The sequence below is a fragment of the Bos mutus genome, unplaced genomic scaffold, assembly GCF_027580195.1.
Source record: "Bos mutus isolate GX-2022 unplaced genomic scaffold, NWIPB_WYAK_1.1 CTG254, whole genome shotgun sequence".
Lineage (NCBI taxonomy): Eukaryota > Metazoa > Chordata > Mammalia > Artiodactyla > Bovidae > Bos > Bos mutus.
Window position 1 is genome coordinate 1 of NW_027219758.1, and position 21,236 is coordinate 21,236.

General features: G+C 37.2%; 1 protein-coding gene across 1 annotated transcript; it reads left to right on the forward strand.

Moving 5' to 3' along the window:
- Positions 1–12,504: 12,504 nt before the first annotated feature.
- On the forward strand, positions 12,505–13,457 carry LOC102288152 (olfactory receptor 8J3). Its single transcript, XM_005908385.2, is given in 2 exon segments — positions 12,505–12,670; positions 12,673–13,457. Coding segments are annotated over 2 exon segments (951 nt in total).
- Positions 13,458–21,236: the final 7,779 nt, after the last annotated feature.

Sequence of the window (21,236 nt, forward strand, 5' to 3'; positions counted from 1 at the left end):
ACATCAAAATAATAAAACCTCTGTGTGTTTATTGGCCATCTGGATGTCTTCTTTGGACAAATCTCTATTTAGATCTTCTGCTTATTTTCTTGATTAGTTTGTTTGTTTTCCTAATATTGAGCTATACCAGCTGCTTATATATTTTGGAGATTAATACTTTGTCAGTTGTTTCATTTGGAATTATTTTCTCCCATTCTGAGGACTGTCTTTTTATCTTGTTTATTGTTTTCTTTGCTGTGCAAAACTTTTAAGTTTAAATAGGTTCCATTTGTATATTTTTGTTTTTATTTCCAATACTCTAGTAGGTGTGTCAAAGAGGACCTTGCTGTAACTTATATCAAAGAGTGTTCTGTCTATATTTTCTTTCAGAATGTTATAGCTTCTGGTCTTATATTTAGTTTAGTTTTGTTTTTTAATTCACTTTGAGTTTATCTTTGTGTATGGTGGTAGGAACTGTTCTAATTTCATTCTTTTACACATATTTGTCCAATTTTCCCAGCACCACATATTGAAGAAACTATCTTTTCTCCATTGTATATCATTGCTTTCTTTGTCAAAAATGAGATGTCCATAGGTGTGCAGGTTTATCTCTGGACTTTCTATCTTATCCCATTGGTCTATATTTCTGTTTTTGTGCCAACCCCCCAAAAATGGGCAGAAGACCTAAGTAGACAGTTCTTCAAAGAAGACATACAGATTACAAATAAACACATGGATAAAAAGAATGCTTAGCATTGCTTATTGCTAGAGAAATGTAAATCAAAACCACAATGAGGTATCACCTCACACAGCTCACAATGGTCATCATTAAAAAATCTACAAATAATAAATCCTGGAGAGAATGTGGGAGAAATGGGAATCCAATTGCACTGTTGGTGGGAATGTAAATTTATACAGCCACCATGGAGAACAGTATGGAGACTCCTTAAAAACACTAGGCATAAAACTACCATATGACCCAGTGATCCCACTACTGGGTATATACCCTGAGAAAAACAATTGGAAAAGACACACGTGCCCCAATGTTCATAGTGGCATTATGTACAATAGCTACAATGTTGAAGCAACTTAGATGTCCATTGACAGAAGAATGGATAAAAAAATGTCATACAAATATACAATGGAATATTCAGTTCAGTTCAGTCACTCAGTCGTGTCTGATTCTTTTTGACCCCAGGAATCGCAGTACACAAGGCCTCCCTGTCCATCACCAACTCCCGGAGTTCACCAGACTCACGTCCATTGAGTCAGTGATGCTATCCAGCCATCTCATCCTCTGTCGTCCCCTTCTCCTCCTGCCCCCAACCCCTCACAGCATCAGAGTCTTTTCCAATGAGTCAACTCTTCGCATGAGGTGGCCAAAGTACTGGAGTTTCAGCTTTAGCATCATTCCTTCCAAAGAAATCCAAGGGCTGATCTCCTTCAGAATGGACTGGTTGGATCTCCTTGCAGTCCAAGGGACTCTCAAGAGTCTTCTCCAGCCACAGTTCAAAAGCATCAATTCTTCAGCACTCAGCCTTCTTCACAGTCCAACTCTCACATCCATACATGACCACTGGAAAAACCATAGCTTTGACTAGACGGACCTTTGTTGGCAAAGTAATGTCTCTGCTTTTGAATATGCTATCTAGGTTGGTCATAACTTTCCTTCCAAGGAGTAAGTGTCTTTTAATTTCGTGGCTGCAGTCACCATCTGCAGTGATTTTGGAGCCCAGAATAATAAAGTCTGACACTGTTTCCACTGTTTCCCCATCTATTTCCCATGAAGTGATGGGACCAGATGCCATGATCTTTGTTTTCTGAATGTTGAGCTTTAAGCCAACTTTTTCACTCTCCTCTTTCACTTTCATCAAGAGGCTGTTGAGTTCCTCTTCACTTTCTGCCATAAGGGTGGTGTCATCTGCATATCTGCGTTATTGATATTTCTCCCGGCAATCTTGATTCCAGCTTGTGCTTCTTCCAGTCCAGCGTTTCTCATGATGTACTCTGCATATAAGTTAAATAAGCAGGGTGACAATATACAGCCTTGACGTATTCCTTTTCCTATTTGGAACCAGTCTGTTGTTCCATGTCCAGTTCTAACTGTTGCTTCCTGACCTGAATACAAATTTCTCAAGAGGCAGATCAGATGGTCTGATATTCCCATCTCTTTCATAATTTTCCATAGTTTATTGTGATCCACACACTCAAAGGCTTTGGTATAGTCAATACAGCAGAAATAGATGTTTTTCTGGAACTCTCTTACTTTTTCCATGATCCAGCAGATGTTGGCAATTTGATCTTTGGTTTCTCTGCCTTTTCGAAAACCAGCTTGAACATCAGGAAGTTCACGGTTCACATATTGCTGAAGCCTGGCTTGAAGAATTTTGAGCATTACTTTACTAGCATGTGAGATGAGTGCAATTGTGCGGTAGTTTGAGCATTCTTTGGCATTGCCTTTCTTTGGGATTGGAATGAAAACTGACCTTTTCCAGTCCTATGGCCACTGCTGAGTTTTCCAAATTTGCTGGCATATTGAATGTAGCACTTTCACAGCCTCATCTTTCAGGATTTGAAAGAGCTCAACTGGAATTCCATCACCTCCACTAGCTTTGTTCATAGTGATGCTTTCTAAGGCCCACTTGACTTCACGTTCCAGGATGTCTGGCTCTATGTCAGTGATCACACCATCGTGATTATCTGGGTCATGAAGAACTTTTTTGTACAGTTCTTCTGTGTATTCTTGCCATCTCTTCTTAATATCTTCTGCTTCTGTTAGGTCCATACCATTTCTGTCCTTTATTGAGCCCATCTTTGCCTGAAATGTTCCCTTGGTATCTCTAATTTTCTTGAAGAGATCTCTAGTCACCAGATGGTCAACACCGAAATCAGATTGATTATATTCTTTGCAGCCAAAGATGGAGAAGCTCTATACAGTCAACAAAAACAAGACCAGGAGCTGACTGTGGCTCAGATCATGAACTCCTTATTGCCAAATTCAGACTGAAATTGAAGAAAGTAGGGAAAACCACTAGACCATTCAGGTATGTCCTAAATCAAATCCCTTATGATTATACAGTGGAAGTGAGAAATAGATTTAAGGGCCTAGATCTGATAGATAGAGTGCCTGATGAACTATGGAATGAGGTTCATGACATTGTAAAGGAGACAGGGATCAAGACCATCCCCATGGAAAAGAAATGCAAAAAAGAAAAATGGCTGTCTGGGGAGGCCTTAAAAATACCTGTGAAAAGAAGAGAAGCAAAAAGCAAAGGAGAAAAGGAAAGATATAAGCATCTGAATGCAGAGTTCTGAAGAACAGCAAGAAGAGATAAGAAAGCCTTCTTCAGTGATCAATGCAAAGAAATAGAGGAAAACAACAGAATGGGAAAGACTAGAGATCTCTTCAAGAAAATTAGAGATACCAAGGGAACATTTCATGCAAAGATGGGCTCGATAAAGGACAGAAATGGTATTACTCAGCCTCAAAAAGAATGGATTTAACTCCATTCTAGGGATGTGGATGAAATTACAACCTGTTATATAGAATGAAGTAAGTAATAAAGAGAAAAACAAATGTTGCCTATTAACATACACACACACAAACACACACACACACATATATATATAGAGAGAGAGTGAATCTAGAAAAAAATGGTATTGATGAATCTATTTGCAGAAAAGGAATGGAAACTCAGATATAGAGAATGGACTTGTGGATACAGTGGAGGAAAAGGAGAACACGATGAATGGAGAAAGTAGCACTGACGTATATACACCTCCACATGTAAAACAGATAGCTGGTGAGAAGTTGCTATATAACACAGGGGCCCAGACTGGCACTTTGTCATGACTTAGAGGGGTGGAATAGGTGGAGGGGAGGGAAACCTCAGCGGGATGTGGTACATGTATAATTATGGCTGATTTGCATTGCTATATGGCAGAAAATAACAAAACACTGTAAAGCAAATTTCCCTCAATATGAAATAAAATAAGAAAACTTCTGGAAAATCTCCAAAAGCAGTTTCATCTAACACACTTATAAAAAGTCCAAAAAAATCAATAAAAGATTGATTAAAATGGACAAAATTTAGACACTTTAAAATGTATATATATATGAATGACCAGCAAATACATTGACAAATGTCCAATGTCATTAGTGATTAAGTAAATGAAAATTAAACTCACAATGAGATAATTTCATCTCTATTTCCATTTATAAGTGGATTCATTTTGATATATGGCAAAACCAATACAATATTGTAAAGTTAAAATAAAATAAAGTAAAAAAAATCCTATCCAATGATGATGATTTGCTTGCAATTTTATCATAACTTCTGAAACAGTTGTAATTTTACTGTGAGAAAGCACATCCATCTTTTTCATTGTTACTGTAATAGCTGTCTTTAAGTAAGTGTCTCCCTGCAACTGTACAGATAAATTATACTGTGTTCTTCCTTTCCTTAAACTGTTCCTTACAATTTTTCGCTAGGGAATATGCAGGTTATCCTAGGTAATTCAAAGACATCACAGGCAATTAAAAAAAAAAAAACTCATATAATTTGGGGAGAATCATCTGAATAAATTTCATACTACTTCCTCAGGGAACATCACAAGGAGAGAGGGAACATATAAATTGCCCCTACCCAAAGACAAGTCAGAGTAATCTGAGAGCAGAAATTCGAATTCTTCATTAAAGGTGAGTAAATAAGAATTGTAGATGTTGCTTAACACCACGATTTTGGTAATTTCACTTAATTCTTAACTATGGATACTCTTTCAGTCACTGACAGCTTATTCTTTACATCACAAAAATTTCATTATCTCTTTTGTTAACTGGTTTCCCTGGAAAAGCATGGCAGTTTTAGGATATTAAATCCTATGAATTGACTAGAGGTCATATATTCATTTGGTTTGTGAAAATGAAAATTGGTAGTTGGATATTGCAAGTGAAGAAGTAATTAGGAATATCTGAAAATCATCAGCAAATTAATCTGTTAAAATTAGTAAAGTTAAGATTTCCAGATAAAATACAGGATGTTCAGTTGAATTTAAATTTCAGGTAAATAATAACTATGTTTTAATATCTGGCTCATTTGGAGAAGGAAATGGCAACCCACTCCAGTATTCTTGCCTGAAGAATCGCAGGGACAGGGGAGCCTGGTGGGATGCCATCTATGTGGCCACACAGAGTCAGACACGACTGAAGTGACTTAGCAGTAGCAGCCTGTAATATTTGACTTTTTTCCTATAAATATACCCAACACAGGTCTTCTTTGGTGGATCAGTGGTAAAGAATTCCCCTACCAATGCAGGAGACTTAGATTTGATCCCTGGTCTGGGAAGATCCCCTGGAGAAGGAAATGGCAACCCTCTCCAGTATTATTTCCTGGAAAATCCCATGGATGGAGGAGCTTGGTGGTCTACAATCCATGGGGTTGCCAGGGGTTGAACATGACTTAGCGACTGAACAACAACAAAAACAAACAGCCAGTGCAATCTTAGAAAAATAATATTTTAAGATATGTGTTACTCATGAATCATTTTATGAACTGAATAATTTTACTATATTATTCCATATATATGTGAATAAACTCCCATGCTTAAATTGAGAGATGTTTTAGTTGTTTTCCCTACTGATTGCTTATGCTTATGTTTGTTCATATGTTTGTTTCTTTTCAGACAAATATTTACAAACTGAGTGAATAGACTGGCAAATGAATAGAATTAAAAAAATGTTATGGAGTTACGGAGTTTTTTTTAAGAGTTATGGAGAAAGCTATGAACCTCAAATAATTCCTAACTGCTATCACCAAGTCTGAAGATTGAAAAGTCAGTCATCCCATTGCATAATTTTGTACTCTGTGATTTAATGTCTAAGTCGTGTCTGACTCTTACGAACCCATGGACTGCAGCCCACCAGGCTCCTCTACCTGTGGGATTGTCCTCTAATGGTTAGCCCTAAATGAAAGTATATAAAATGTTTAATCAGGATATTAGAAAATGACCAGAGATATCATTTCCCAAATTAGCAGAATGGGTAGGGTTTCACTTTCTCTTAAACATCCTGATAGCAATTCCTTTTGATAAATACCTGGAAGTTGTAAGCTGGACCATATAGACAGTTGCTAATCAACAAGTATAAAGTTTCAGTTACATGAGGTGAATAAGATCTAGAGATCTGCTGCACGGCATTGTGTCTGTATTTAACAATACTGTTCTGTTCAGCCATAAATCTCTTAACAGGGCATATTTCAAGTTATGTATTCTTACCACATTGTTTAAAATAAAAATTTTTTTAAATGGGCAAGGTGCAAGGATCTGGAAATGTAGAAGAATGTAATAGCTGACACTGAAAATGAAGACATGTCTAATAAACATAAGGATGATTCTTAGTAGAAATGAAGACTTCAAAGTGGTAAAACTGATACTATAAATCTGAATTCCATTGCTTAATCCAATGTGTTTCTCTTTCTATTTAAAAAAAAAAAAAAAAGATAGCAAGCCATGTTACCCCTGTAAATCAGAGTGCGACTCAGTAGAGAAACAGCTGCTGCTGCTGCTGCTAAGTCGCTTCAGTCGTGTCCGACTCTGTGCGACCCCATAGACGGCAGCCCACCAGGCTCCCCCATTCTGGGATTCTCCAGGCAAGAACAGTGGAGTGGGTTGCCATTTCCTTCTCCAATGCATGAAAGTGAGAAGTGAAAGTGAAGTCGCTCAGTCGTGTCCGACTCTTAGCGACCCCATGGACTGCAGCCCACCAGGCTCCTCTGTCCATGGGATTTTCCAGGCAAGAGTACTGGAGTGGGGTGACATTACCTTCTCCAGAGAAACAGCAGACAACACCATCTAGAAAGAAGGAATAGAATTGGCTCAGCAATCTCCAGCACTGTCTTTCCTTCTCAACTCCACTCCTTGGATCAGACCAGATTTCTGGTTTGTGAAGTCAGAACCTCTGTAGTCTCTTAAAGAGAAAAGAAAATCTGAGGGGAAAAAATGTTTATTTTCTAGATTGCTTGTCTTTACTCAACTGGTATCTTTTAATATCAGTAGGGAAACAGAGGGACTAGTGTTGAGTGTATGTCTGGTGGAACGATATGACTAGAAAAGTGATACAGACCTGAGTGTGGAATGCATTGAATATGAGACCAAGGCTTTTTCAATTATTCTTAAAGATATCTCAGATTACATGTTTGATTAATCAGAAAGTTTTAATGACTCCTACTTACTTATCAACAAATCTGAGAGAATGGTAGCCTAAAGAAGAGAAGGATACAGTAGTCCATGAAAGTGTTAATGACAGCTTGACCTAAAGAAGGAGGAGAGGGGGTGCTTAAGATGGCAAAGAAATATGGAAATTGGCAAAAAATACAACGTGGAGCTTTAAAAGAAACTTAGAGGAAAAATATAATATCTGTGATTTAAGTGATAGCTTTTCAACATTTACTTTTGCAATTTCTCAAGCGCACATGGAACCTTCTCCAGGATAGATCACATCCTGGGCCATAAATCTAGCCTTGGTAAATTCAAAAAAATAGAAATCATTCCAAGCATCATTTTTGACCACAATGCAGTAAGATTAGCTCTCAATTACAGGAGAAAAACTATTAAAAATTCCAACATATGGAGGCTGAACAAAACGCTGCTCAATAACCAACAAATCAGAGAAGATATCTAAATTCCCATAGAAACGAATGAAAATGAAAACACAACAACCCAAAACCTGTGGGACACGGTAAAAGCAGTCCTAAGGGGAAAGTTCATAGCAATACAGGCATACCTCAAGAAACAAGAAAAAAGTCAAATAAATAACCTAACTCTACACCTAAAGCAACTAGAAAAGGAAGAAATGAAGAACCCCAGGGTTAGTAGAAGGAAAGAAATCTTAAAAATTAGAGCAGAAATAAATGCAAAAGAAACAAAAGAGACCATAGCAAAAATCAACAAAGCCAAAAGCTGGTTCTTTGAAAGGATAAACAAAATTGACAAACCATTAGCCAGACTCATCAAGAAACAAAGGGAGAAAAATCAAATCAATAAAATTATAAATGAAAATGGAGAGATCACAACAGATAACACAGAAATACAAAGAATCATAAGAGACTACTATCAACAATTATATGCCAATAAAATGGACAACATAGAAGAAATGGACAAATTCTTAGAAATGTCCAACTTTCCAAAACTGGACCAGGAAGAAATAGAAAATCTTAACAGACCCATCACAAACATGGAAATTGAAACTGTAATCAAAAATCTTCCAGCAAACAAAAGCCCATGTCCAGACAGCTTCACAGCTGAATTCTACCAAAAATTTAGAGAAGAGCTAACACCTATCCTACTCAAACTCTTTTGGAAAATTGCAGAGGAAGGTAAACTTCCAAACTCATTCTATGAGGCCATCACCCTAATACCAAACCTGACAAAGATCCCACAAAAAAAGAAAACTACAGGCCAATATCACTGATGAACATAGATGCAAAAATCCTTAACAAAATTCTAGCAATCAGAATCCAACAACACATTAAAAAGATCATACACCATGACCAAGTGGGCTTTATCCCAGGGATGCAAGGATTCTTCAATATCCACAAATCAATCAAGGTAATACACCACATTAACAAATTGAAAAAAAAAAATGATTATCTCAATAGATGCAGAGAAAGGCTTTGACAAAATTCAACATCCATTTCGGATAAAAACTCTCCAGAAAGCAGGAATAGAAGGAACATACCTCAACATAATAAAAGCTATATATGACAAACTCACAGCAAACATTATCCTCAATGGTGAAAAATTGAAAGCATTTCCTCTAAAGTCAGGAACAAGACAAGGGTGCCCACTTTCACCATTACTATTCAACATAGTTTTGGAAGTTTTGGCCACAGCAATCAGAGCAGAAAAAGAAATAAAAGGAATCCAAATTGGAAAAGAAGAAGTAAAACTCTCACTATTTGCAGATGACATGATCCTCTACATAGAAAACCCTAAAGACTCCACCAGAAAATTACTAGAACTAATCAATGATTATAGTAAAGGTGCAGGATACAAAATCAACACACAGAAATCCCTTACATTCCTATACACTAATAATGAGAAAACAGAGAAATTAAGGAAACAATTCCATTCACCATTGCAATGACAAGAATAAAATACTTAGGAATATATCTACCTAAAGAAACTAAAGACCTATATATAGAAAACTATAAAACACTAGTGAAAGAAATCAAAGAGGACACTAATAGATGGAGAAATATACCATGTTCATGGATTGGAAGAATCAATATAGTGAAAATGAGTATACTACCCAAAGCAATTTATAGATTCAATGCAATCCCTATCAAGCTACCAACGGTATTCTTCACAGAGCTAGAACACATAATTTCACAATTTGTATGGAAATACAAAAAACCTCGAATAGCCAAAGCTATCTTGAGAAAGAGGAATGGAACTGGAGGGATCAACCTGCCTGACTTCAGGCTCCACTACAAAGCCACAGTCATCAAGACAGTATGGTACTGGCACAAAGACAGAAATATAGATCAATGGAACAAAATAGAAAGCCCAGAGATAAATCCACACACATATGGACACTTTATCTTTGACAAAGGAGGCAAGAATATACAATGGATTAAAGACAATCTCTTTAACAAGCAGTGCTGGGAAAACTGGTCAACCACTTGTAAAAGAATGAAACTAGAACACTTTCTAACACCATACACAAAAATAAACTCAAAATGGATTAAAGATCTAAACGTAAGACCAGAAACTATAAAACTCCTAGAGGAGAACATAGGCAAAACACTCTCCGACATACATCACAGCAAGATCCTCTATGACCCACCTCCCAGAATATGGGAAATAAAAGCAAAAATAAACAAATGGTACCTAATTAAACTTAAAAGCTTCTGCACAACAAAGGAAACTATTAGCAAGGTGAAAATGCAGCCTTCAGAATGGGAGAAAATAATAACAAATGAAGCAACTGACAAACAACTAATCTCAAAAATATACAAGCAACTCCTACAGCTCAACTCCAGAAAAATAAATAACCCAATCAAAAAATGGGCCAAAGAACTAAATAGACATTTCTCGAAAGAAGACATACAGATGGCTAACAAACACATGAAAAGATGCTCAACATCACTCTTTATCAGAGAAATACAAATCAAAACCACTATGAGGTACCATTTCATGCCAGTCAGAATGGCTGTGATCCAAAAGTCTACAAGCAATAAATGCTGGAGAGGGTGTGGAGAAAAGGGAACCCTATTACACTGTTGGTGGGAATGCAAAGTAGTACAGCCACTATGGAGAACAGTGTGGAGATTCCTTAAGAATCTGGAAATAGAACTGCCTTATGATCCAGCAATCACACTGCTGGGCATACACACTGAGGAAACCAGAAGGGAAAGAGACACGTGTACCCCAATGTTCATCGCAGCACTGTTTATAATAGCCAGGACATGGAAGCAACCTAGATGTCCATCAGCAAATTAATGGATAAGAAAGCAGTGGTACATATACACAATGGAGTATTACTCAGCCATTAAAAAGAATACATTTGAATTGGTTCTAATGAGGTGGATCAAACTGGAACCTATTATACAGAGTGAAGTAAGTCAGAAAGAAAAACACCAATACAGTATACTAACGCATATATATGGAATTTATTCAGCAGAGTGTTGTTCAGCCTCCATATGTTGGAATTTCTAATAGTTTTTCTCCTGTAATTGAGATCTAATCTTACTGCATTGTGGTCAGAAAAGATGCTTGGAATGATTTCTATTTTTTTGAATTTACCAAGGCTAGATTTATGGCCCAGGATGTGATCTGTCCTGGAGAAGGTTCCATGTGCGCTTGAGAAAAAGGTGAAATTCATTGTTTTGGGATGAAATGTCCTATAGATATCAATTAGGTCTAACTGGTCTATTGTATCATTTAAAGTTTGTGTTTCCTTGTTAATTTTCTGTTTAGTTGATCTATCCATAGGTGTGAGTGGGGTATTAAAGTCTCCCACTCTTATTGTGTTATTGTTAATTTCTCCTTTCATACTTGTTAGCATTTGTCTTACATACTGCGGTGCTCCTGTGTTGGGTGCATATATATTTATAATTGTTATATCTTCTTCTTGGATTGATCCTTTGATCATTATGTAGTGACCTTCTTTGTCTCTTTTCACAGCCTTTGTTTTAAAGTCTATTTTATCTGATATGAGTATTGCTACTCCTGCTTTCTTTTGGTCCCTATTTGCATGGAAAACCTTTTTCCAGCCCTTCACTTTCAGTCTTTATGTGTCCCCTGTTTTGAGGTGGGTCTCTTGTAGACAACATATATAGGGGTCTTGTTTTTATATCCATTCAGCCAGTCTTTGTCTTTTGCCTCGGGCATTCAACCCATTTACGTTTAAGGTAATTACTGATAAGTATGATCTCGTTGCCATTACTTTATTGTTTTGGGTTTGAATTTATACACCGTTTTTGTGTTTCCTGTCTAGAGAATATCCTTTAGTATTTGTTGGAGAGCTGGTTTGGTGGTGCAGAATTCTCTCAGCTTTTGCTTGTCTGGGAATTTAGAAAGATGGTAACAATAACCCTGTGTACAAGACAGCAAAAGAGACACTGATGTATAGAACAGTCTTATGGACTCTATGGGAGAGGGAGAGGGTGGGAAGATTTGGGAGAATGGCATTGAAACATGTATATATCATGTATGAAACGAGTCACCAGTCCAGGTTCTATGAATGATACTTGATGCTTGGGGCTGGTGCACTGGGATGACCCAGAGGGATGGTAATGGGAGGGAGGAGGGAGGAGGGTTCAGGATGGGGAACACATGTATACCTGTGGCGGATTCATTTCGATATTTGGCAAAACGAATACAATATTGTAAAGTTTAAAAATTTAAAAAAAAAAAAGAGTATATAACCAGCCTGCGTGTGCTCAGTCACTCACTCATGTCCAACTTTTTGCAACGCCATGGACTGTAGACCACCAGGCTCCTCTGTCCATGGGATTCTCCAGGCGAGAATACTGGAGTAGGTAGCCATTCCCTCCTCCAGGTGATTTTCCTGATCCAGGGATTGAACCCATGTGTCCTGCATTGGCAGATAGACTGTACTACTGCACCCTCTGGGAAGTTATAAACCATCAGGACACTTGATTTTAGCAGAAGTAAGGGAACTGATGGGCTTCACTGGTGACTCAAACGGTAAAGAATCTGTCAGCAATGAGGGAGACCTGAGTCCTATCTGTGGGTTGGGAAGATCCCCTGGAGAAAGCAACAGCTACCCACTCCAGTATTCTGACCTGGTAAATTCCATGGACTGTAAGGTCCATGGGGTCACAAATAGTCAGACACAACTGAGTGACTTTCACTTACTCAAGGGAATGGATATATTTTCAAAGTATAATTCCAGGAAATCTTACCCCAGAAATTGCCCTTGCCATATAACAACAGTCCTGGAAATTTTTAAAAACTGTAATCACTCTCATTTCTTTCCCAGATGACTTTCTACACTCTTACATGGCTAATGGAAATTTCACCCGAGTCATTGAATTTATTCTCACAGGAGTCTCAGAACATCCAGACCTCCAGATCCCACTCTTCTTTGTCTTCCTGGTCATCTATGCACTGACCGTGACAGGGAACCTAAGTATCATCACCCTCACCAGTGTGGACTCTCGGCTTCAGACCCCATGTATTTCTTCCTCAGGCACTTGGCTATCATCAATCTTGGCAATTCAACTGTCATTGCCCCTAAAATGCTAATCAACTTTTTAGTAAAGAAACACACTACCTCCTACTATGAATGCGCCACCCAACTGGGAGGGTTCTTGGTTTTCATTGTAGCTGAGGTGCTCCTGTTAGCTGTGATGGCCTATGACCGCTATGTGGCCATTTGTAACCCCCTGCTCTACATGGCGGTTGTATCTCGGCGGATCTGTCTTCTGCTAGTTTCCCTCACATACCTCTATAGCTTTTCCACAGCTATTGTGGCCTCATCTTCTGTATTCTCTGTGACTTATTGCTCTTGCAATATCATCAATCATTTTTATTGTGATATCGCCCCTCTGCTAGCATTGTCCTGCTCTGATACTTCCTTTCCAGAAACATTTGTGTTTATATCTGCAGCTACGAATCTGGCGTTTTCCATAATTATAGTTCTCATATCTTATTTCAACATTGTTTTGTCCATTCTCAAAATACGTTCATCAGAAGGAAGGAAAAAAGCCTTTTCCACCTGTGCATCACATATGATGGCGGTATCTGTCTTCTACGGCACAATGATATTCATGTATGCGCAGCCTCAAACTAACCATTCTATGGATACTGATAAAGTGGCCTCCGTGTTTTATACTCTGGTGATCCCCATGCTGAACCCCATGATCTACAGCCTGAGGAACAAGGACGTGAAGGCCGCCTTAAAGAGATTTCTGACAAATTCATGCTGTTCTTTTAAGCTGATGCAATTTTAGAAATCTGTAAATAAATAGAGTTAAGACAAACTGCCATTTTGTCAGAAAAAGCAATGGTTAGATGACTGATTAATAGGTATGCAGCCTACTCTGGGAATTAAAAGGTGCTAGAATTTAGGATGCAGATTTAAAAAATAATCTGAAGCTCCTGGATGTATGAATTTAATACAGAAACAAAGCATTATTCACTTATTTTCTCAAGGATTATACAAACATCTACATTGAAATAAATATTTCCAGGAGTCAGGAGATATGAATTTGAAAATTTTAAATAAGTCAAAACAGAAGAAGGAAAATAATAGCTGAGGGAAGTAAGTGGGTTTTTCTCATTCTTTGGCTTTCTTTTACTTTCTGTGCATGTAGCAGATCACTGCATCTGGAATTGCAGAAGGCCTAAATCCTTTTCATCACCAAATAGCAAAATTAAACTGACAAATTTATTTCAAACAATCCTTAACTCTTTCTTAGTATGGTTTGAAGGAAAAGCTACACACTCCTCATACATTTGTATTTTGAATGATAACCAAAATGCAGTTGAAAGTATTTTTAGGGCAATGAATACAATTTATACAACTTATTAATGAAGAACACAAGGCATCATCACTGATGGCTTTCACTCTGAGCACTACTGTATGATAATTGTAGTGGAGTTTATAAGAATTTTCCTTCTCCTTACTCCAAGTGTCAGTTTTCTGTAGTATGTTTAATAAATGTACTGAGTTTTGATATAAGTAAGCATTCAATGAATCATGTTTTTGAAAGTTCCTTGCATTATTAAGAAAAAAATTTAATTGTTTTTGCAATTTTTTGATTTCTGATAGTTTTTGAGTGCATATCAAAATTTATCATACAATTTGCATATATGCAGGTGACCAGAACGGAGTTAACCAATATGAGGATAAATTAATGGAGTATTATTTATATAGTACATGTAACCAAGCTGGGCATTTCCAGTGAAGAAGAACAGTAAGTCTTGTTTGGTACTAATTTACTAAAAATGTCTGGATTTCTAGACTAGCCATGTACCTGGTACACAAATAGTATCCCTGAAAAAGGTTAGTTTCATTTGGATCCTCAAATAGAGAATATTAAAACCCTCAGTGGTTCATGATAAAATGTATCAGGTTAATTAAAAAAAAATCAGGTTGTACAAACTAACAGTGCTATGGGTGTAACTGCATTTGGAAGGAAATCTCTGAATATCCTTTTTTAATTTCAGAAATTTTCTTCTCAACAACACTGGGTAAATATTTCCCAACTGTGTCTCTTTTACACCTCTCTTCTGTGGACCAGAATAAATTTGTCTTGTCACTTACTTCTATTTATCATTTGCCTTTAAAATGATGTCATATTTAAAATACAAAGAAATTGCACAGTGAATTTGCTATATCTGTACATGTGTAATACCACTATTAATACCCTTATGGCAGAAAGTGAAGAACTAAAGAGCCTCTTGATGAAAGTGAGAGAGGAGAGTGAAAAAGTTGGGTTAAAGCTCAACATTCAGAAAACTAAGATCATGACATCTAGTCCCATCACTTCTAGGCAAATAGATGGGGAAACAGTGGAAACAGTGGCTGACTTTATTTTTGGGGGTTCCAAAATCACTGCAGATAGTGATTGCAGCCTTGAAATTAAAAGGCACTTACTCCTTGAAAGGAAAGTTATGACCAACCTAGATGGCATATTAAAAAGCACAGACATTACACTGTCAACAAAGGTCCATCTAGTCAAGGCTATGGTTTTTCCAGTAGTCATGTGTGGATGTGAGAGTTGGACTATAAAGAAAGATGAGCGTAGAAGAATTGATGCTTTTGAACTGTGGTGTTGGAGAAGACTCTTGAGAGTCCCTTGGACTGCAAGGAGATCCAACCAGTCCATTCTAAAGGAAATCAGTCCTGCGTGTTCATTGGAAGGACTGATGTTAAAGCTGAAACTCCAATACTTTGGCCACCAGATGTGAAGAGCTGACTCATTTGAAAAGACCCTGATGTTGGGAAAGATTGAGGGCAGGAGGATAAGGGGATGACAGAGGATGACATGGTTGGATGGCATCACTGACTCAATGGACATGAGTTTGGGTAAACTCTGGGACTTGGTGATGGGCAGGGAGGCCTGGCGTGTTGTGGTTCATGGGGTTGCAGGGAGTCGGACACAACTGAGTGATCAAACTGAACTATTAATACTATCATTGCAAATAGAAATGTGTGATCTTATTAGAAAATGCTATTTATTAAAGAAAATGAAAGAGAGTAGCTTGTAACCAGGCACTCAAAATTGATACTGTGGTATTTCCTTGGCAGTTCAGTGGTTGAGACTCCACACTTACAATGCAGGGGGTGCAAGTGCAATCCCTGGTCTGAGAATTAAGATCCCTTATGTCACACAACACAGACAAAAAAAGAAAAAGAAAAAGAACTGACATCGTTTCAGGTCAAACAGTGTGATATGACAGGCAAAAATAGCAACACAGATAAATAAGTCAGGTACCAACATGAATACAGTAAGACAAGAGATCAAAAGAGAATGAGGAGAACACAGAATGCATGAAGACATTATAGTATAAGGTGCACTATGTTATATTGATGAAAGTGAAAGAGGAGGGTGAAAAAGTTGGGTTAAAACTCAACATTCAGAAAACAAAGATCATGGCATCTGGTCCCATCACTTCATGGCAAATAGATGGAGAAACTGTAACAGGCTTTATTTTGAGGGGGAGCTCCAAAATCACTGCTGATGGTGACTGCAGACATGAAATTAAAAGACACTTCTTGGAAGAAAAGTTATGACCAACCTAGACAGGATATTAAAAAGCAAGAGACATTACTTTCCAACACAGGTCCGTCTAGTCAAGGCTATGGTTTTTCCAGTAGTTATGTATGGATGTGAGAGTTGGACTATAAAGAAAGCTGAGCACTGAATAATTGAGGCTTTAGAACCGTGGTGTTGGAAAGACTCTTGAGAGTCCCTTGGACTGCAACGAGATCCAACCAGTCCATCCTAAAGGAGATCAGTCCTGGGTGTTCATTGGAAGGACTGATGCTGAAGCTGAAACTCCAGTACTTTGGCCTCCTGATGTGAAGAGCTGATTCATTTGAAAAGACCCTGATGCTTTGAAATATTGAAGGCAGGAGGAGAAGGGGACAACAGAGGATGAGAAGTCACTGAATGGTTGGATGGTGTCACTGACTCAATGGACATGGGTTTGAGTAAACTCTAGAAATTGCTGATGGACGGGGAGGCCTGGCATGCTGCAGTCCATGGGGTTTCAAAGAGTCAGACATGACTGAGCTGAGCTGAACTGATGTTATATGCATTCACAACCTACAGGGGAAACACTCTACAGGTTCAAAGCCTAAACATTCTTAGAAGAAGGAAATGTCAATCCACTCCAGTATTCTTGTCTGGAGAATCCCATGGACAGAGGAACCTGGTGGGCGATAGCCCATGGAGTTGCAAAAGTTGGACAAGACTGTGAGACTAACACACACAAATGGTTTTAAGGACTGTATATAATTAGAAAGATGTAAGGCAAGAGAAACGTACTACAAGGACATGTAGTGTGACACGAGAAGACTGTGTGGTGGTGACTTGAGCATATTAACCACTTGTCATTCAGTAGCGCAGTCGTGTCTGACTCTTTGCAACCCCATGAATCCAAGCACGCCAGGCCTCGCTGTCCATCACCAACTCCTGGAGTTCACTCAAACTCATGTCCATTGAGTCAATGATGCCATCCAGCCATCTCATCCTCTATCATCCTCCTGCCCCCAATCCCTCCCAGCTTCAGGGTCTTTTCCAATGAGTCAACTCTTCATATTAGGCGACCAAAGTATTGGAGTTTCGGCTTTAGCATCACTCCTTCCAATGAACACCCAGGACTGATGTCCTTAAGAATGGACTGGTTGGATATCCTTGCAGTCCAAGGCACTCTCAAGAGTCTTCCACAACACCACTGTTCAAAAGCATCAATTCTTCAGTGCTCAGCTTTCCTCACAGTCCAACTCTCACATCCATACATGACCACAGGAAAAACCATAGCCTTGAATAGATGGACCTTTGTTGGCAAAGTAATGTCTCTGCTTTTCAATATGCTATTTAGGTTGGTCATAACTTTCCTTCCAAGGAGTAAGCATCTTTAAATTTCGTGGCTGCAATCACCATCTGCAGTGATTTTGGAACCCCAAAAAATAAAGTCTTACACTGTTTCTACTGTTTCCCCATCTATTTCCCATGAAGTGATGGGACCAGATGCCATGACCTTAGTTTTCTGAATTTTGAGCTTTAAGCCAACTTTTTCAGTCTCTTCTTTCACTTTCATCAAGAGGCTTTTTAGTTCCTCTTCACTTTCTGCCATAAGGGTAGTGTCATCTGCATATTTGAGGTTATTGATATTTCTCCCAGCAATCTTGATTCCAGCTTGTGCTTCTTCCAGCCCAGTGTTTCTCATGATGTACTCTGCATATAAGTTAAATAAGCAGGGTGACAATATACAGCTTTGATGTACTCCTTTTCCTATTTGGACTCAGTCTGTTTTTCCACGTCCAGTTCTAACTGTTGCTTCCTGACCAAATAGATGGAAGCAAAAAGTTAGAAACTAACATTTCCTGACTTAGAAAACTTTCATACAGCCTAGTAGCTTCTGATATTCAGTGGGGACTGATATTGCTCATCATGACTTATTTGTGACAATAGAGAGAAACCACAAAGACCTTTAATGTACAACAAGAATAAGATTACAATCCATGAAAAAGCAAAGTTGAACCAACTCTTAGACAAGGAACAAAAGTCATCACAATCCCTAAAATAAGAAGACATAAGAAAAGATAATTTAAAATGTTATGTCATCTATTATGACCACACTTTGAAATAAAAAGTTCATTTCAGCTTGTGAATTAATTTATGTGGAAATAGTTAATTAAATAAATAACAAAAATGGGAAAAATAATTTTTGATTGCTATACATTTTTGAAGTGTACTATTTCTGACAGTGTGTTAAGCAGTTTATAGACATATTGACTACTCAGTAGTTACATTAAATCCATTTGTTTTTTTTTTAACTCAAATCAAACAGCATTTGAATTTGAAACAGATTTTCAGATAAAATAACGATGACTTTGAGAAGAGTAATTGCCAAAATATTCCAACTAATAAATGACAAAGTTGGGATTCAAAATGGAAATTTGACTCAAAAGCTCACACTCCAAAGAACTAAACACAATTGCATAGCATCAAATCATGTTCAGTTCATATTTTCACTACACAAAATTCAACTAAATTTAAATATTTATAGCATATATATAATTGATTATACAAATGTTATAATGACTGGATAAATTGGGCCTTAGCCAAGAGATGAAAAAATATCCTCTACATTGAATTTGATAATGTTTTAACACCTTTAATAAAGTATACATATGCAACATAAAATGCACCTATTGTGAGGAAATAAATTTTAAGTGAATTAGTATTCTTTTATTAGAGTAAATTTATAGTAATTATGCAACCATATCATTATCCAGATTTAGTTCCAAAGTTGCAAGTTTATAAAGTATATATTTATAAATAGAGTTGTACATATGCAATCATGTTCCAGTTGTAAACATTTATGTTGTCACCACATAAAGTTTCTTTCTGCTGATTTCCTGTTAATTTTCACTTCCATCCATATCTCCAGGCAGCTTGTGATCTACATTCTGTCTCATATATTTGCCATTTTAGGAATTTTCATTAAAATAGAGTCATAAAATGTGCAAACTTCTATGTCTGACTTCTTACACTAATAAAAGATTTTGTGTTTCAGTCATGTTGTAGCATGTGTTAAAAATATTTTTTTATTACTGAATAGCATTTGCTTATATGCATATACCATTTTTGTTTCTTCATTTATTGATTTGTAGACATTTGGATTATTCTACTTTTTTGCTTATTATGAATACTATTGGTATGTATATTTGTGTGACTGTCTCATGTTCATATTTTTATCTTTCTTGGATTGATATTTTGGAGCAGAATTGCTAGGGTGATTGGAAAGTCTTATGTTAAATCTTTTATGAAAATACCAATAGAAGTTTTCCAAAGTTTTTATTCTAACAGACAAATGAGTATTTTAACATCTTTACACTTGGTATTGACAGTAATTTTCGTTAAAGTCATTCTAGTGTATTCGTAGTGAAGCAGTGCTGTGGTCTTAATTTGTTTTTCCTTAGTGGCTGATAATTTTGAGTTTGATATTGCTATTAAATAGGCAGCTGATCTGCTAGTCTATTGTTTTTGTCAACCAGTACTGTGACTTCACATTATCTACAACTTTAGTGTTTCCAAGAAAAGCCACTGAGATCACATTTGCTTTGAAATTCATCTCTAGAAATGGATTTCTTCAAGCTCTGCATCATATTAAATTAGCCCATATCTAGCAGCAAAGCTGTAGATCTCATGACACCTCCAAAATGACATTTCTAGATAGTTAGCCAATAGATTTTCTTTATTCAAACTGCAATTTTATTTATTGCAGCCATATTTATAATTAATACTGAAAACAACCATTTATCCTTTAGTAGGTGAATGGATAAACAAATTGTAATACATCCATACAATGGAATACTATCCAGAAATAAAAGGGATTGAGATATCAAGGTACAAGCAGAGATGGGACATTTGTTCAAATGTAGATTCATTTATAAATTTAATTAATGAAATAAAACAGGCATTGCATATTCATAGAATATTTAATATTTCCAATATACTTTTTCTGCCTATATAATTCCTATCCTGATCATCACTTATAGAATATAATCAAGCTGCTATTTTTAAAATATTTAACGCCTCATTGAAAGGACTGATGCTGAGGCTGAAGCTCCAATACTTTGGCCACCTGATGTGAAGAGCCGACTCATTGGAAAAGTCCTGGATTCTGGGAAAGATTGAAGGCAGGAGCAGAAGTGGACAGCAGAGAATGAGATGGTTGGATGGCATCAATGACTCAGTGGACATAAGTTTGAGCAAACACCTGGGGATGGTGAAGGACAGGGAAGCCTGGTGTGCTGCAGTCCATGGGGTCACAAAAAGTTGGATATGACTGAGTGAACAATAACCCTTTAGATATTTCATGAAATTTTTAGCTGTAGATATGCAGTTCTTCAAAAATGGACTTGTGTTAATATATCTTCAGTCAGCCTTCGCCTCCCAACTGAGCACAGACTATAATTTTTTTGATGATCTCACTTACATTACGCTCAGAGATAAAGTCCTTTCGGACAGAGATACTGGCAAAAGCATGCAGTCATCTGTTACTCAAACTATTAGGAAGAGAAATTTGTGCGGCCTCTGCTCAGGTAGGTTAGAAGAATGCATTTCAAAATGGCAAGCTATGAGTCACAGATGTGGAATAACATTGCTATAGTTGCTCAAGATAAGAATTTTTAGAAATAAAGAGTATAATATTAATACAATAAAGTGAAAATGAAGTGAAGTCACTCAGTCGTGTCCAACTCTTTGCTACCACATGGAATGTAGCCTACCAGGCTTCTCCGTCCATGGGATTTTCGAGGCAAGAGTACTGGAGTGGGTTGCCATTTCCCTCTCCAGAGTATCTTTCTGACTCAGGGATTGAATCCAGGTCTCCCGCATTGTAAGCAAGACGGTTTACTGTCTGAGGCACCACATAACTGGGCTAAAGTAAGACAATTTGAAATAAATTTTGTAACCTAAAGATAGTGCTTTATCTGTATTTATATTAGTTTTGGCAAAAGTATCAAAAGCATCTAGTTTTTCAAGTAA